Source organism: Limanda limanda, chromosome 23 (genome assembly GCF_963576545.1).
Source record: "Limanda limanda chromosome 23, fLimLim1.1, whole genome shotgun sequence".
In the NCBI taxonomy this organism is placed as follows: domain Eukaryota; kingdom Metazoa; phylum Chordata; class Actinopteri; order Pleuronectiformes; family Pleuronectidae; genus Limanda; species Limanda limanda.
Genome location: NC_083658.1, coordinates 634330 through 650000, shown reverse-complemented (window position 1 = coordinate 650000; position 15671 = coordinate 634330). Strand labels below are relative to the sequence as shown.

The 15671-nt window shown below is 48.7% G+C and overlaps 2 protein-coding genes across 2 annotated transcripts; one reads left to right on the top strand and one right to left on the bottom strand.

Moving 5' to 3' along the window:
- Positions 1-3479: 3479 nt before the first annotated feature.
- Positions 3480-12270, bottom strand: LOC132996957 (inhibin beta B chain-like). The gene is made up of 4 exons (XM_061067328.1): positions 12189-12270; positions 11772-11992; positions 8404-8923; positions 3480-4255 (listed from the first exon to the last, which is right to left on the bottom strand). Exons 1-4 carry the CDS (start codon positions 12268-12270, stop codon positions 3480-3482), a joined length of 1599 nt encoding a protein of 532 aa, XP_060923311.1.
- On the top strand, positions 11889-15195 carry LOC132996494 (ras-related protein ralB-B-like). The gene is made up of 6 exons (XM_061066784.1): positions 11889-12015; positions 12626-12653; positions 12947-13099; positions 13178-13386; positions 13478-13652; positions 13967-15195. Exons 3-6 carry the CDS (start codon positions 12986-12988, stop codon positions 14072-14074), a joined length of 606 nt encoding a protein of 201 aa, XP_060922767.1. The 5' UTR covers positions 11889-12015; positions 12626-12653; positions 12947-12985; the 3' UTR covers positions 14075-15195.
- The last annotated feature ends 476 nt before the right edge of the window (positions 15196-15671 follow it).

Here is a 15671-nt window from a genome sequence, read left to right as displayed (position 1 = left end):
CCACATTGTTTGTATCTGCGCCTGTTGAAGGTCGCCCCCCCCCCCCGGTCAGCTTCCTGCTCGTGGCGTGTTGACGAGCGGCGGACGAACAGAACCAAGACAGAGTCCCCTGATGAGGCGTTTGACCCCAGAGGTCAAGCACTTGACCCCTGAGTCCTGCTGGGATGTGTTGGCTGTAATTAGTTGTGTTGGAGCCGCTGAGTGGGCGCATGCAGACCCTCCCTCCCCCCCCAAGCCCCCCAAGCCCCCCCAGCCCCGAGGAAACGGCTCCACCAGCTGCTCCACAGAAAGAACCTTGTTGTGGTTGGAACGTGCCGAGTGGGATTATGGGATGTCCAGTGGAAAACACTTTCCAGGGTCTGAGGCCTTTCCATCAGGAATAAGAACAAACTTTAATCTGAACAGATTCTTATCAGTTTTAAAAACACCAGAACCATGAGAACTCTTCTCTGTTTGACTTTATTATTTATGATTTATTAACTTGTTAATGTGATTTATTCCCTTTCATCACAGTGAACACGATATCTTCACAACTGCTTCAGGGAGTTTGTTCTGATTTGACTCAAACATTCACTCGGACTCAGAGAGGAACTGATTTGATGTTGGAGGTCAAAGGTCAAGGTTACATCTCTTAAACTCTTAAAAGGTTTTTGCCTCGTGAACACGTTATGTGGAGAGAATCCTTTTAACCCGACTCTCAGGTGAACAGATTAGATTTGAGTGGTCAAAGGAAACTTATCACCTGATTCATGTTCACGTAACTTATTTTGCTTTTACATTATAAAAATGAGCAACTCAAACATACTTAAAAATACTTTTACAAATAGCAGTAAATAGAAGTAATATGTTTGTTTATTCTTTAATCAGGTGTTTATGTTTTGGATTATTTGTAACTTTAGGCAACTTTTTATCTAAATTATCTCGTAACCAGCAGAGTGAAATATAATAAAGTAAATCCTTGTTCGTGAGGATTGAAGCTTCTTTAACTCATAAATCAGTTTTAACCGTGTGGTTGTTTTGTCATAGTAAACGTTTAGCAGTGATTTCTGTGGATCGTTCGTCTCATAAACAACGAGTCCTCGTCTGCACCAGGTTTCAGGATCAGCAGCTCCGGTGATAAATCCTCCTCTTCTCTGGAATATGACACCAGACGATGTGCGATCAGAGCAAAGCGCCTGTGGCCTCGGGTCAGAGGAGGAGGAGGAGTTTCTGTGGCTTTGTGGCGTCTCCCGGTGGAATCAGGACCGAATGTGTCGACACGTGTGGATCAGAAACCACCGAGCTGATCCAGTCCCGACTCACCACACAACAACACGTACGTACGTTTGGTAATAAGAAATTTATTTTCCAACAATAACAAAGAACAGAATATTTCAAAAGCGTATTCGTATGTTACATGGACTGTACAGGGATCAGGTGGCGCCAGCTTCAGCCTCGGCGGTTCTGGAACAAGCGCTAACAAAAAGAAGAAGAAGGTCATTTGATGAAAAAATATGAAATATTCCATGTGAAGGTAGAAAATAGAAAAGAAGCAGATTATGGATTGAGATTATACCCTGATACAGTGTTTAGGCCTCTGAACAAAGTCATTTACAACAACAGCTAAACCTCGTGGCCTCTTTGGTTCATGAATCCGTAAAATACATTTGAACAGAGCTCAATTTTTGCTTCTATAAAAATACTTTTTTTTATCATTATTCAATGGCAGTTTCTATTTATTTTTTAACTTTACTAGTCACACACGTCCTCAGTGCAAATATTCTAACAACCGTTCGCTCTGGAGAACGAGCGAAAGATGGGAGGGGCGAGCGAGGCGCGAGAGCAGGAGGGCGAGAGAGGAACTTTTAATTTTGATTTGATTTTTATTCTTTAAGTGATTTATCTACGATGTTTTCTACGATGAACAAAACATAATTTCTACGTGTCACCTCTTTTCATAAAGGTTTATACAATTTTAACAGCCAATAGATTTTTGGATTCTGTTTTTTCTTGGTCAAATATCAAAGGATTTTATATTTAATGTTCAACTATGTCTCTCCTTCTCCTCCTCTTCCTCCTCCTCCTCTTCCTCCTCCGGGTTCCGACCTGCTCGCCACTCGTTCGTTCCAAGTCTTGCTGATAGTTTGTCACTTTCGTCCTCTACATTGCATAGCTCATGCGGCACTTGTTTTTGTTTCTTGTTTCTTGTTTCTTGTTGCTCCGGGCCGCGGGCGGCACAGCGCCACCTAGGGCTCGTTAAAGGCATCTCAATCTGCTAAGTGCTATCAAAGAGTGCGTCGGGGAAGTGCCGAGCTGCACCATCACTGAACCGAGCAATATGGCAACTTTTCACTTTCACTGACGGATGTTGGGAGCGACGGGAGGGAATCGAACCCCCGGCCCCCGAGGGCTTGAGACCTCCAGACCGTGTGAAGTCAGAGTGGACGGGGGGGTGATACATTTAGGTTTGTGTTCTAAAGAAAGATGGACGACATGAAAGCTCCCAAAAGGGAAGCCCAATCATCTCTATCGCCCCCTGGTGGCTGGTGGCTGGCTGCAGGATAGCTCATGAGCCTCCTCCATGTTAGCAGATGGGACATGAACCAAATCAAAGTAGACGCTACATTAATGTTCGTCAACCATGGTTTCGTTAATTGATATAAAAATGGACTGAGACGTCGTGATTGACAGCTGAGACTGACTCAGGATTGGTCGAGTGCATGAAGGGGCGGGCCCTCGATACTACTGCTCTGACTCTTTGGGGCCAAGATGGCCGCCGTCGTATTCGAGACATTTCGGCTTCACTTGTGATTGTTAAGAGACAGAGAAGACGCGTCGTCCATCTTTATAGAGAATACACGTTCTCACACATCGTACGTTCACGTCTCCTGAAGTCGAACGCTCGGAGGAGGAGTCGTGGTTTCTCCACAGAGACCTGAACGCTCTCGTGTGAACGTTGTGCTTGAAGCCATTTAATGGTGGAACAGTTTGTGAATCAGAAAACAGAAGTGCTGTACGTTGGAGGGGCGTGGTCAGTGCTCGTCCCGAGTGGTCGCTCTCGGTCGTAAGGCTCCCGACACCTTCACGTCGCCCGGCGGCTGCGACTCGAACACGGAGGCTGAGCCTGGTCAAGGCCAGAAGGTCGTGGAAGCAGATCCTCGCTATCGAAGATTTAACGAAGATTTCACGACGCTGATTGTTTGTCCAAAGTGGATTCTTAGCGATTTGGAAACTGCTCACGTCCCTTCGAAGGAGACGGAATCGTTTCCATCAGAGAATATAACAAAATATATCAACAAACATAAATATATATACAAGTTGTTTTTGTGCAGGCATACATGAGGGGGTGTGGATATGTGTGGATGAGGTTGTGTGTGCTCATGTTTTGTCCGTCGTCCATAAATATTCTGTTTCTATATTCATCTTCTGTTGTAATATCGTAAAATCGTTTACAGTCGAGTTCTTCTGTTCCACCTGAACTCGGCGGGAGCTCGCGGCGCTCAGGCGCAGCCGCACTCCTCCACGATCATGTTGGGAACGTCCCGCTTCACGATGTTGTACTCGTCGTCGAAGTAGAGCATGGACATGGTGCTGAGCTTGGTGGGGATGCAGCAGGAGTTCATGGAGCCCGGGCTCATGCCCCTCATGCGGTACTGGTTCACCACCGCCGTGTGGAAGGACGACGCCGAGTTGGGGACGCCGGCCATGTAGGCGGGACAGTTCCCCTCGCAGTAGTTCCCAAAGTAGCCCGACGGCGCAATGATCCAGTCGTTCCAGCCGATGAGCCGGAAGTCGATGTAGAACTGCTGGCGGCAGCACAGGTTGCTGCTGCCGTCGCACTCCAGCCCTCTCTTGCGGATCCGGTGCTTGTTGTCGGCTTGCCGCGCCTGCACCACCAGGAAGGGCCGGTGGGACTCGTCGTTGCGGTTGATCAGGAGGGGGGTCACGCCCTCCGCCTCGCAGCCCTCGCAGCGCACGTCCAGGTTCTGCCGGCGGTCGCCCTTCTCGAACACCAGCCGCACGGCGTCGGTCAGCACGAAGGTGTGCCAGCCGCTGCGCTTCAGCTCCACCCGCTTCTCCACCAGGTTCCACTTGCTGCTGAGGCCCGGCTCCTGGTAGTACACCTTCACCGTCACCTTCCGCCGCCCACGCACCTCCCCCGGCGCCGGCAGCAGCTTGAAGTAGAGCCAGAGCGTGGCCTGCGTCACAAACAGGTTCTGGTTCCCCTCGCTGGAGATCAGGAAGAACAGGCTGGACTTGGAGGTCACCAGGTCGTCTGGGGAGGGAGAACAAAGCAGAGCCACGGGTTAACCACACAGGAACCAAACACTTTGAAAACAACAGCTGAAGGTGGGACTCGGCCTCCGTCTCAGACGCTGGTGACAGGACGGTGCACGTCGGCCCTGGAGGAGAACCAGCGCTGAGGTTCAGATCCAGACTGGAGCTTAGCTGTGTCCACAGGTCACAGCAGGAGACGCAGAACCAAAGAAACAGGATCGTTCTCAGAAGCTGCATCTGAAACCTTCAGAGGCTTTTATTTTGGTAACCAGCAGCTGCTTGGAACAAAGATTAGAATCTGAAACTAAATCAGAAAGAGAAGTTTTTATCTGAGCTGCTTCACGTCTCGATGGTTTGATGAAACAGAACTGAAGCAACACTCAGCTGTTTATCTTGAAACCTGAAACTCTGATGGTGACGTCCTGCAGCTGATTGGCAGCTGCCAGGCGAAGCAGATTAAAGTTCTTCATCAGGTCTGAACCTCCTGAACTCTGAGCCAAGGCGACCGGGAGGAATCCAGATTGACAGCTAGTGAGAAATCACATAAGAGGACCCAGCATCCAGCGGATGAACTTCACGGCTGAGCAGTTGCTCACCGCAGGGTTTCCAGTCGGAGGAGATGGATTCTCTCAGGGAGCAAACAGAGAAGTGTTCAGAAGCAGCCCAGCGAGCCGCAGCATGCGTTACCTCATCCGTCACGAGAGCAGCTAATCTCCAGCCGTTACTCAGCAGCTCGGAGGTTAGATCACACCCCCGACAGGCTGCAGATTACAGCAGACCGACCCACAGCCACTCAGTGAAGTGGCTGCAGCTGCTCGTCCGTCTCCACCTTGTCTATCAGGCTGCTACAACCTGCACTTTCTGGCTGACTCTAAACTGCAGGGATCAACCCGCCGGCTCAAAGGGCCGTGACGTGGACCCAACAAGCACCTGAGAGCGGCGAGGGGCGGAGCTACGTCTGAGAGGAGTTGATTGGTCCTCACGGTGAGAGAACCAAACAGCAGGTTTATCTGCCATCGATAGAAAGTGATCAGTGCAACAGGAAGTCAGCAGCTGCTCGACTACACACCGAGCAAATATTTATGTCTTGATTTCTCTCTGTGAACGTTTGGTGATAAATAAACTGTGACGAGGTCGTGAAACATGTGAGAAACTTCCAGGGAAATGAATTCATGATAGAGAAGGAAAAGAGCCGAGTTAGGATGAAAGCTCCGTGTTGGAAAGATTCAGCTGGACCGACGTGACTCCTCCTGACTCCTCTCCTGACTCTTCTCCTGACTCCTCTCCTGACTCCTCTACTGACTCCTCTCCTGACTCCTCCTGACTCCTTTCCTGACTCCTGAATCCTCTACTGACTCCTAACTCCTCTTCTGACTCCTCTCCTGACTCCTCTACTGACTCCTCTCCTGACTCCTCTACTGACTCCTCTCCTGACTCCTCTCCTGACTCCTCTACTGACTCCTCTACTGACTCCTCTTCTGACTCCTCTCCTGACTCCTTTACTGACTCCTCTCCTGACTCCTCTACTGACTCCTCTACTGACTCCTCTACTGACTCCTCTACTGACTCCTCTACTGACTCCTCTCCTAACTCCTCTTCTAACTCCTCTCCTGACTCCTCCTCTGACTCCTCTCCTGACTCTTCTACTGACTCCTCTCCTGACTCCTCTACTGACTCCTCTCCTGACTCCTCTACTGACTCCTCTCCTGATTCCTCTTCTGACTCCTTTCCTGACTCCTCCTGACTCCTGACTCCTCTACTGATTCCTCTACTGACTCCTCCTGACTCCTCTCCTGATTCCTCTAATGACTCCTCTACTGACTCCTCTACTGACTCTTCTCCTGACTCCTCTACTGACTCCTCTCCTCACTCCTCTACTGACTCCTCTACTGACTCCTCTCCTCACTCCTCCACTGACTCCTCTACTGACTCCTCTTCTGACTCCTCTACTGACTCCTCTCCTGACTCCTCTACTGACTCCTCCTGACTCCTCTGACTCCTCTCCTGACTCCTCTGACTCCTCTACTGACTCCTCTGACTCCTCTACTGACTCCTCTACTGACTCCTACTGACTCCTCTGACTCCTCCTCCTTCCTGACGCGTCAAAACCTCCAGAAACAACAACACAAATCTACTTCCTCCAGATAAGTTTGTGAAATTCAGCAAAACTGTGACGTGTTTTTGACTGAAACCCACAACCTAACCTTTATGGAGCCGGGAACACACACACACACACAGACACACACACACACACAGAGAGACACACACACACACACAGTGAATTGTAATGGGAGTGAGGCTGCAGGGTTCAGGCCGTCGATCTGCATTCAGGCTGCACGACGACACACAAAAGCTCTGACCTTCTACTGAGGCGACTGATTCAACACAACCCCGTCACTTACACACAGACACACACACACACACACACACACACACACACACACAGACACACACACTAATAACACAGTCACAAACACCACAGCTCGATGTGGATGACACATGACGAGCAGGCTGGATGTGGAAAGCAGATGTTTCCCTCAGAGCGGACGCACGTGGGCGAAGCAGGTGGAGGAGCTGATCACTTCCAGCCCTGCTCCTCCTGCTCCTCCTCCTGCTCCTCCTCCTCCTCTGGGGGGGGGGGGCTGGTCCTCGGAGGCCTGACGCCATGTCCCCGCTGGCAGCCGCTCGGCGCCGGCCACGCAGCCAACTGGCAGCCGCACGCCACCGAGGTGGAAGCTCGGCCACACAGCAGCCACAGAGAGAAACATGGGAAACTCAAAGGCTCCCAGCAGGGGGCCAACCTCCGGCGACACCGAGCAGAGCCCCCCCGACTCTGTGTTGGTGTGGGGGGGGTGGGGGTGTTGGAGGGAAGGGAACACAACACGGGAGAAGGAGCCAGGAGTCCCACATGCTCTCTGAAGCACATGAAGCAGCAGCAGAGCCAGGTGGAAGTCAAGTCTAATTCAAATGCTCTAATGAGTCTGAGCAGCTGGAGACACAAACATCAGCAGCACACAACTCACCTCACACACTAACACACAGACTGAACATCAACACAAACATCAGCAGCACGCGAGGAACCTTCAGATCCTTCAGTGAAGAACCCGTCTCATCAGGGACAGAGTGAGACCACGGATCCATCATGAAGCTCAATGAAGCCTTTCATAGACCTGGAGCCGGAGAACCGGGCAGGAACATCTGGGTTCACTCTCCTGTCCTCACTGGTCCCAGAACCAGAACCAGAACAAACCTGGAGCTCACTGGTCTCAGAACCAGAACAAACCTGGAGCTCACTGGTCCCAGAACCAGAACAAACCTGGAGCTCATGGTCCCAGAACCAGAACAAAGCAGGAGCTCACTTGTCCCAGAACCAGAACAAACCTGGAGCTCACTGGTCCCAGCACCAGAACAAACCTGGAGCTCACTGGTCCCAGAACCAGAGCAAACCTGGAGCTCACTGGTCCCAGAACCAGAACAAACCTGGAGCTCATGGTCCCAGCACCAGAACTAACCTGGAGCTCACTGGTCCCAGAACCAGAGCAAACCTGGAGCTCACTGGTCCCAGAACCAGAACTAACCTGGAGCTCACTGGTCCCATGACCAGAACAAACCTGGAGCTCATGGTCCCAGAACCAGAACAAACCTGGAGCGGCTCCACACAAAGCAGGTAGCAGCTCCAGCCTCTGAGTTTGGCGGGTTTTCAGGCCCCTGCATCAACATCTGGTCAACATCAGGCTGTCTCTCTTTCACACACACACACACACACACACACACACACACACACACACACACACACACACACACAGGGCTGGAGTTCACTGTGTGTCCCTGATTCACCAGCAACATCAAACACACAGACACACTAATGGAGACAGATGTTAGAACCTGTTGTTCTCCTTCAGGCTGAAGTTTCTTTTGAAGCAGAATCTGTGACTCAGCCTGAAGTTCAGTTTATTTTAATTCAGATCCTGAATCTTCTCTTCCTGCTTCAAGTCTTCTATTCTCTTCTATTCTCACTTTGAGGATTTGAATCAGTTTCTCTCTGGTTGTGGATCAGAGCTGAACCGGTTTAGCTGGAATAATCTGAATCTGTGGATAATGTGAAACTTTGTGGATTCAGTTGTGAGTTTCTTCTGCTTCACGAACCTTTCTCTGCGAAGCTGATGATCTCGGAGTTGTCCTCCAGCAGCTCGTTGCTCATGGCGTGTCCGTCCAGGTCCGGGATCTCCACCCGGCCGTCCGCCCGCAGCCTCCCGGCGTGCAGCTTGCGCAGGGCCGTCACCATGGCGGCGCGGGGCAGCGGGTGCGTGATGTTGGGCCGGTCCCGCATCTGCAGCCGGGACAGGATGTGCCTCTTCACCGCCTCCAGGAAGTCCACATGCACCCGGCCCGGCTCCGGGTCCGAGCCCGGGTCCGGGTCCGACCCCGGGTCCGGGTCCCCGGGCTGAGCCAGGCCGCAGGACGAGCAGGTCTCCCGGGACGCGGCGGAGCAGCTGGGGGGGGGGAGCACGCAGGCCACGAGGAGGAGGCGCAGGAGACAGCTACTCATCTTCTGTCCGAGGAGGACCAGAGTCTGCGGGTCCCTCTCCAGGGGCACCGGGACCACCGGGACCACCGGGAATCCTGCTGGGAGCACCGGGAGCACCGGGAATCCTGCTGGGATCAGCTGGGACCACCGGGACCACCGGTATGACTGGGATCACCGGGAACCAGTTTCATCCAGGGAACAAGGACCGGGACCTTCTCACATCGTTACACCAGAGTCTGTGGTCCTGCAGGTCTCACTCCTTAACTCCTTAACTCCTTTTCTCCTTCACTCCTTAACTCCTTAACTCCTTTTCTCCTTAACTCCTTCTCTCCTTAACTCCTTCTCTCCTTCTCTCCTTTTCTCCTTAACTCCTTCTCTCCTTCTCTCCTTCTCTCCTTCAGCAGCCTCACGCACGGAACAGCAACGTCCTCCACAAAGCGAGACTAGAATCCACCTGGAACATGTTGGAGCTTCAGTCCATCACTTTCTGATCCACAGACACGAGGAGCTCATCATCAGCATCATCTTCATCCTCTGGGGTTCAGTCCAGCCCGAGCTGCGCAGTGAGGAAGAGGAGGATGAGGAGGAGGAGGAGGAGGAGGAGGAGGAGGAGGAGCGGAGCGGAGCTTCCATCCTGAGGAGGAGACTCTGCAGCCTCCTCGCGATCCTCCGCTTTATATCAGGGGTCAACCTCAGGTGGGCGCGGCCAATCAGGAGGGGGGCGGGGCCCAGCGCACTCCCCCAGGAGGGAGCTCGGAGTTATTCTGAAATTAATCCGGATTATTATCTGGATTATGATCCTGAAGACAGGGGAGTTACAGCCGAGATTATAACAAGTAACATTACAAAGATCCATTACAACAACAGGATCTCCAACACGAACTTGATCAAAGAAGAGAAAACAGTTACAGTTTATTTACATTATAACTTAATCATCAGTTTTTCTGTTTGAAACTTAAATACTATAATTACTCAGATGAAGGATCAGTTTCCCTGTAATCATAAATGTTTCAAGTTTCAGATTCAAGTCAAACAAAACACTCATTAGTCTAAAAAGTATGTTTCTCTATAAAGTTTTGTTTTATTATGAGAAGTTCGTTATAAGATATTACGAGTTGTCAGAAGTCTCTTCTCAATGAGAAACAGACGCTTTAATGTGGAGAAGTTACAGTTTGTTCAGATTATCACTGAAGGATCAGTTTCTCCGTTTAAAACTAAAATAGTCAAAAGCACGTGTCAGGTGTCATATGTCGAACTCTAAACTCTATTACTTCTACTTTTAGCCTAATTGATTTATTTAAAGTTGAATATTTTAATCTCTATCCTAATCTTACAGTTGATAAATATAAGTTTTTGTAAAGGAGATGAACTTCATGTGCCTGACAGTTACACGCACGTTTACTGCAGCTTGGCTCAATATGAAAGTGTCAAACCTCCTGAATCTCTGGAATCTTTATTCTGTTAGTACAATAAACCCAAATAACTCATAATGATAAACATGTGTCCAAACTCTGAGGCTTCAAATCTAAATAAAGTCCCTTTATACATTCTGATTATTTTCCAGATTCATGTAATCCTCTGAGTTACTGCAGACGGAACATGTGGACACTTGATTCCTGAACACATGTCTGCAGTCTTCTTGTTATGAATGTTTATCTTTAAGCATCAGTGATAAACACACAAACACACGCACACAGACACACACACACACACACACACAGCCTCTCGAGTCAGATCCAGCTCAGTCCACCTCAGCGTCTCACGACAGGACGTCTGTGGTCCACAGCATCTGTGAGTGAAAAGTCCAAAACCACCGGCTCCAGTGGAGACGCTGAGCGGCAGCAGGCTCGACCTCTGACCTCTGAGCTGCTGATTATCATAAGACAAAACAACACGAGGCCTCAGAACAGGTCGAGTCTGTCTTCTCCCCTCGCTCGACCCCGTTTGTCTCATTGTTCCGACTCCACAGATTAATAACACGTGTGGCTCCTGAGTCACAGTCGCTGAGTCTCCATCTTTACAAACTCACGTTCTGTATTTCATTTGTTGCTGACACGACGATATTAAACACTTTAAACTTTAAAACTTGACCTTTACAAAGAAAAGTCAGGGAAGTTTTTCATTATCAAAGCTGAGATCAGCACTGGACAAAGTGATGACACAGCGCCACCTTGAGTCCAAATACAGGAATCACAAGAACTCTCATTGATCCATAAGTTGTTGTGACACTAAATAAGTTCTTCTATGTTTTTCATTCACTGAACTTCAACTTGTTTTGGAGATTTTAGTCCAAAGAAGAAAGTTTTGGTTTCAGCTGAGTTTTTCCTTTACGTGCAGTAAATAATACAGTAAATTATCAGATAATTATGTTTTGTAGTTAATTTTTGATTTAAATAGACACATTTTAATATATATGATTGTTTCCTGTCGTTGGTGTAATTATTTATTCACTTTTATTTATAATTGTAATGTTTTCATGTGTTCAGTCTTTCCCAGGAGATGCATTTGTATTTATATTTGAATCTCATCTGGCTTTTTGCTGCTAAATGTGTAATTAAAAGTTTATTTATACAGGGATTATATAGAAATTAAATAAGTAAATAAATTAATAAATCTATTTGTAACTGTAAATGTAAAACCAGCAAATAATGAAGAGTTTAATTTTGTTTCAATCTTTTTTTTAGTCTGTAAATAAAAAAATTAATCAGTTTTAATAGATATATTTAATTTAATGTATCTATTAATAAATAGTGTATAAATAAATATAGTTTTAAAATATAATCCATAGATCTTTTTTTGTCAATAAATGAACAATAAGTAAAAAAGTGTGTTTTTGTATTTATACAAATGAATAAACTGAATGAATCAGTTTTAACAAATGTATTTTATTAACCGTATCTATGAATAAATGGTAAATAAATAAAGACCGTTGTTAAACGATCGTCCAGATGAAAAGAGGAATTCCGTGACCTCACTTCCTGTGAACGGTATCCGGCTCGCTCTGAGAGGAGGTGGCGCAGTGCGAGGTCTCACTCCAAGGTTTTTTCCCGTGTGGTGTGAGCGGTTGACCAGTGGTTAACGGAGCGAGCCTCCGAGTGGCTCCTCTCCGCGCGGCAGACGATCTGTGTGTCTCCGGGTGGGGCCGCAGTTTGAACACGACTCGGACGCTTCGTGACTTTATGGAGGATTTGTCCGGCTCCTCTGAGGCTGCACCGCGAACACGTCATCGGGTCAGTTCCTCTCCGTCTCCCTCTGCCCCCCCCTCGCCAGCGGCTGGCGCGCTTTGCACGTCACCGTCACAGGGAAGCGTTAAACTGCCGCTGCTAGCTAAAGAGCTAACAGCTAGCCGAGCGACGGACCCGCCGGCCAATCACAGCGAGGCCTGCCCGAGGCGCCGTCCAACCAGAGGCGGAGCTCACACAGGGGGCGGGGCCTGTAGGAGTCTGGAGAGTGTCCTGGAGAAAACTGTCACTCAGTGACGTCATGTGTTTAAACTGTGTGACGTCAGTAATCTGTGTGTGTCTCTGTCTTAATGATGTTTCATGTGATGTGTTTGAGGACATCAGGTAATTCCCAGTTGCATGTGTGTGTCCTTGTTGTGACTCCGAGCAGTTAAAGGTCAAGTGTTGCTCAGTGTGTGTTTGTCCCCGGGTCCTTATCATCACAGCTCTCAGGGGCCTCAGCCAGCACCTCCACACATTATATATATATATAGATATATATATATAAATAACACAGATTTAAATGTTATTCTCAGTTTTTATTTGTCTTGTGTTAGAGAGTAAATAATTAAACTCTGTTCTTTGACCTGACTCATAAGTTCCCTGTTTGTGTTTCCAGGCTTGAGTCACAGTTTGAGAGTTTGAAGGTGAGTCAGTTTGTTCATATCAATATTTAATACAACGTTCTGTCGTCGTATTTCATATCCTAGTATTAGTTTATCACAATCATGGATTTGTGTGATTAAACTGCTGGTGTTTGTATCGTTCATCTGTATCCTCTTCTCGTCCCCTCTGGTTCCTCCTGGTCTCCGCTGGTTCCTCCTGGTTCCTCCTGGTCTCTGCTGGCTCCTCCTGGTTCCTCCTGGTCTCTGCTGGTTCCTCCTGGTTCCTCCTGGTCTCTACTGCTTCCTCCTGGTCTCTACTGGTCCCTGGTCCTCAGTGTGAGTTGTGAGCTGCTGGACCAGCGTAGACCAGAGTCATGGCCTCTGGGAAGAACAAGAACCAGACGTCCCTGGTCCTGCACAAGGTGATCATGGTGGGCAGCGGCGGCGTGGGAAAGTCCGCCCTCACCCTGCAGTTCATGTACGACGAGGTGAGACTCCAGCCCCGCCCCTTTCTCCTAGACGCCGCTCGTTACGATCCACGTTAAGGTTTCTTCTTCTGGTCTCAGTTTGTGGAGGACTACGAGCCCACGAAGGCCGACAGCTACAGGAAGAAGGTGGTGCTGGACGGCGAGGACGTTCAGATCGACATCCTGGACACGGCGGGACAGGAGGACTACGCCGCCATCAGAGACAACTACTTCCGCAGCGGAGAGGGTTTCCTGCTGCTGTTCTCCATCACGGAGCACGAGTCCTTCACCGCCACGTCCGAGTTCAGGTCTGTCACGTGACCTGTTCGTGTCACACGCTCCCCTCCGCTGGTCACGTGATGTCAACAGGAAGTGTGTGTGTGTGTGTGTGTGTGCCAGGGAGCAGATCCTGCGGGTGAAGGAGGAGGAGGCCATCCCGCTGCTCCTGGTGGGGAACAAGTCCGACCTGGAGGAGCGGCGCCAGGTTTCTGCCGACGAGGCCACGGCGAAGGCCGGCGAGTGGGGGGTGCAGTACGTGGAGACGTCGGCGAAGACGAGAGCCAACGTGGACAAGGTGAGAAACCGTGTGACGCTTCAATTCCTCCTCTGACAACATGATTATTCATCTGCTTGATTTTTCTCAAACTCTTGAATCTGAGAATCAACTCGTTGAGGTTTTTAATTAAATTAAAAATCACTTTTATTAAATTCCTCCAGAGTCTGAAAAGACGAGACTCAAACCCGGAGGCTGTGCCTCTTCTTCCTCCTCCTCCTCTTCGTCACTGAAGCTTCTTACTGAAACATGTCTGTCGTGTTGGAACTCGTCTTCTCCTCGTGCCTTCAGGAAACTTTCCTCTCGGTTAACTCCTCCTCCTCTTCTCCTCTCAGGTTTTCTTTGACCTCATGCGGGAGGTTCGCAAGAAGAAAATGGCGGAGAGCAAAGACAAGAACGGGCCGAGCGGCAAGAAGAAGAAGAAGCGCTGCTGCATCCTTTAACCTCCAGGAGACAAAGAGCCAAACGTCCCACCTGCACCGAGCAGCGGCTCCACGTCGGCAAAGTGTCGACTCGAAATCTCTGGATGCTCGTCTGCTGCTTTATTTTTACTACATCAAAATCTATTTTTCTCCAAATGTGTAAAATCCAAACTAAACAAAGCGCCAGTGACGAGTTCACGTTTCACTTTCCACCGGAGGATTCTCACTTCCTCTGTCACGTCTGATGTGAAGTTGCTGCTTCCTCTTTCGTCGACTAGTCAAAAGAGCCAAAAGTATGTGGACGCATTTTTCTCCAGTTTTCTCACAGTCCAGTTGGTCCCGAGGTTTTGAGGTTTTGAGGTTTTGAGGTCGAGGGCCGATCGAAGCTTCCTCCTGGGACACGTCTGTTCGAGGAGCTGCTGTGTGCACGAGGCCGGCGACAAATTAACACAGAGCCAATCACGAGAGGTCATTTAGTCTTCATTCAGAGGCTCGAACGTCTCGTCGGAAATAATCTAATCATCTAATATTTCAACAGAGTAAAGGGAAGAACCTTGTGAGTCAATAAATAGATAAATACAAATATCACAGCATTGTGTTGTTGTGTTCATCTCCTCATCTTTTCTCTGCTGTCGACAACCAGGTGACACACGAGACGTGTCCACATACTTTTGGCCACGATGTGTTATTTTCCTGCAGAAACAAACAATCAAACAACGTAAAGTCCCAGGAAACCGTTTGTTTCCGACGTGGAAACAAGTTTCTCGATCCTCGACGCAGCTCGACGGAGAAAAACAGATCCTGATGATGTTGATGAAAGAGATTTGTGCCTTAACATGTTTCCTGTCCTTTAATTCTTCTTCACCTTCTTCTCTCGTCCGTCAGAAGCCAAACTGTTTAACTTTTTCTTTTCTCACGTTTCTGATGCTAGCGACACTCCGTTTGTATGAAACTTTATCGTCCACTCCCTGACGAACACCAGTGTAATTTATAATCAAAGGGATTCTTCTGTTCCAATCACTTCCTGTTGTATTTGTGACGCCTGTGGTTTGAAGGGGACGCTGTGTGTGTTTGTGTTGGTGTGTGTGTGTGTGAGACCACATTTCATTTGATAATAAAAGAAAAGACGCATTGATCACTGATCTGTTTTCTTCAAGTTTGTGAGAATCGTCAACAATTCAACATAAATAGAGAACAAGGATTTTTTTTGATACCTGTTTATTTTAGAAAATACATGAGAAACCAAATACATTTAATATAATTTCTAATCTTTAATTGAAACTTCCTCCATGTGGAATAAAACTAATGGAGACTAATGCAGTGGTTTACTGTGGCCACTAGATAGTGCTCTACCCTACGTTTTTAAGAGTCTTTAGTCACTTAAAGTTTCCGTATCATTTTCTGACCACTTTTTGGTGATATTTGGAGCGTCCGGCCTCTTCCACGGCCCTAGCAGCAGCCCCCCCACCCCTCAGGGCGAGTGGGGTTAGATATGTCCCAGGGAAAAGAGCTGTAAAACTTGCACCGTGTGCTGCCGGTGTAACAAATACATCTTCAAGGGCTGCTCACATGTCTATTGCCCTACGTGTGCGTCCTAATACGCCGGGGGAGCAAGGAC

What these genes read in the sequence shown, in the direction of transcription:
- LOC132996957 (XM_061067328.1), bottom strand. Translation starts at nt 12,270, where the DNA reads ATGACGTCACTGAGTGACAGTTTTCTCCAGGACACTCTCCAGACTCCT. An exon ending in CTCAGAGCGAGCCGGATACC is followed by an intron (nt 8,924 to 11,771) that starts GTTCACAGGAAG and finishes CGGTGGTCCCAG; the next exon opens with CTGATCCCAGCAGGATTCCC. An exon ending in CATCAGCTTCGCAGAGAAAG is followed by an intron (nt 4,256 to 8,403) that starts GTTCGTGAAGCA and finishes CTCCCTCCCCAG; the next exon opens with ACGACCTGGTGACCTCCAAG.
- LOC132996494 (XM_061066784.1), top strand. Translation starts at nt 12,986, where the DNA reads ATGGCCTCTGGGAAGAACAAGAACCAGACGTCCCTGGTCCTGCACAAG. An exon ending in TGCAGTTCATGTACGACGAG is followed by an intron (nt 13,100 to 13,177) that starts GTGAGACTCCAG and finishes TTCTGGTCTCAG; the next exon opens with TTTGTGGAGGACTACGAGCC. An exon ending in ACCGCCACGTCCGAGTTCAG is followed by an intron (nt 13,387 to 13,477) that starts GTCTGTCACGTG and finishes TGTGTGTGCCAG; the next exon opens with GGAGCAGATCCTGCGGGTGA.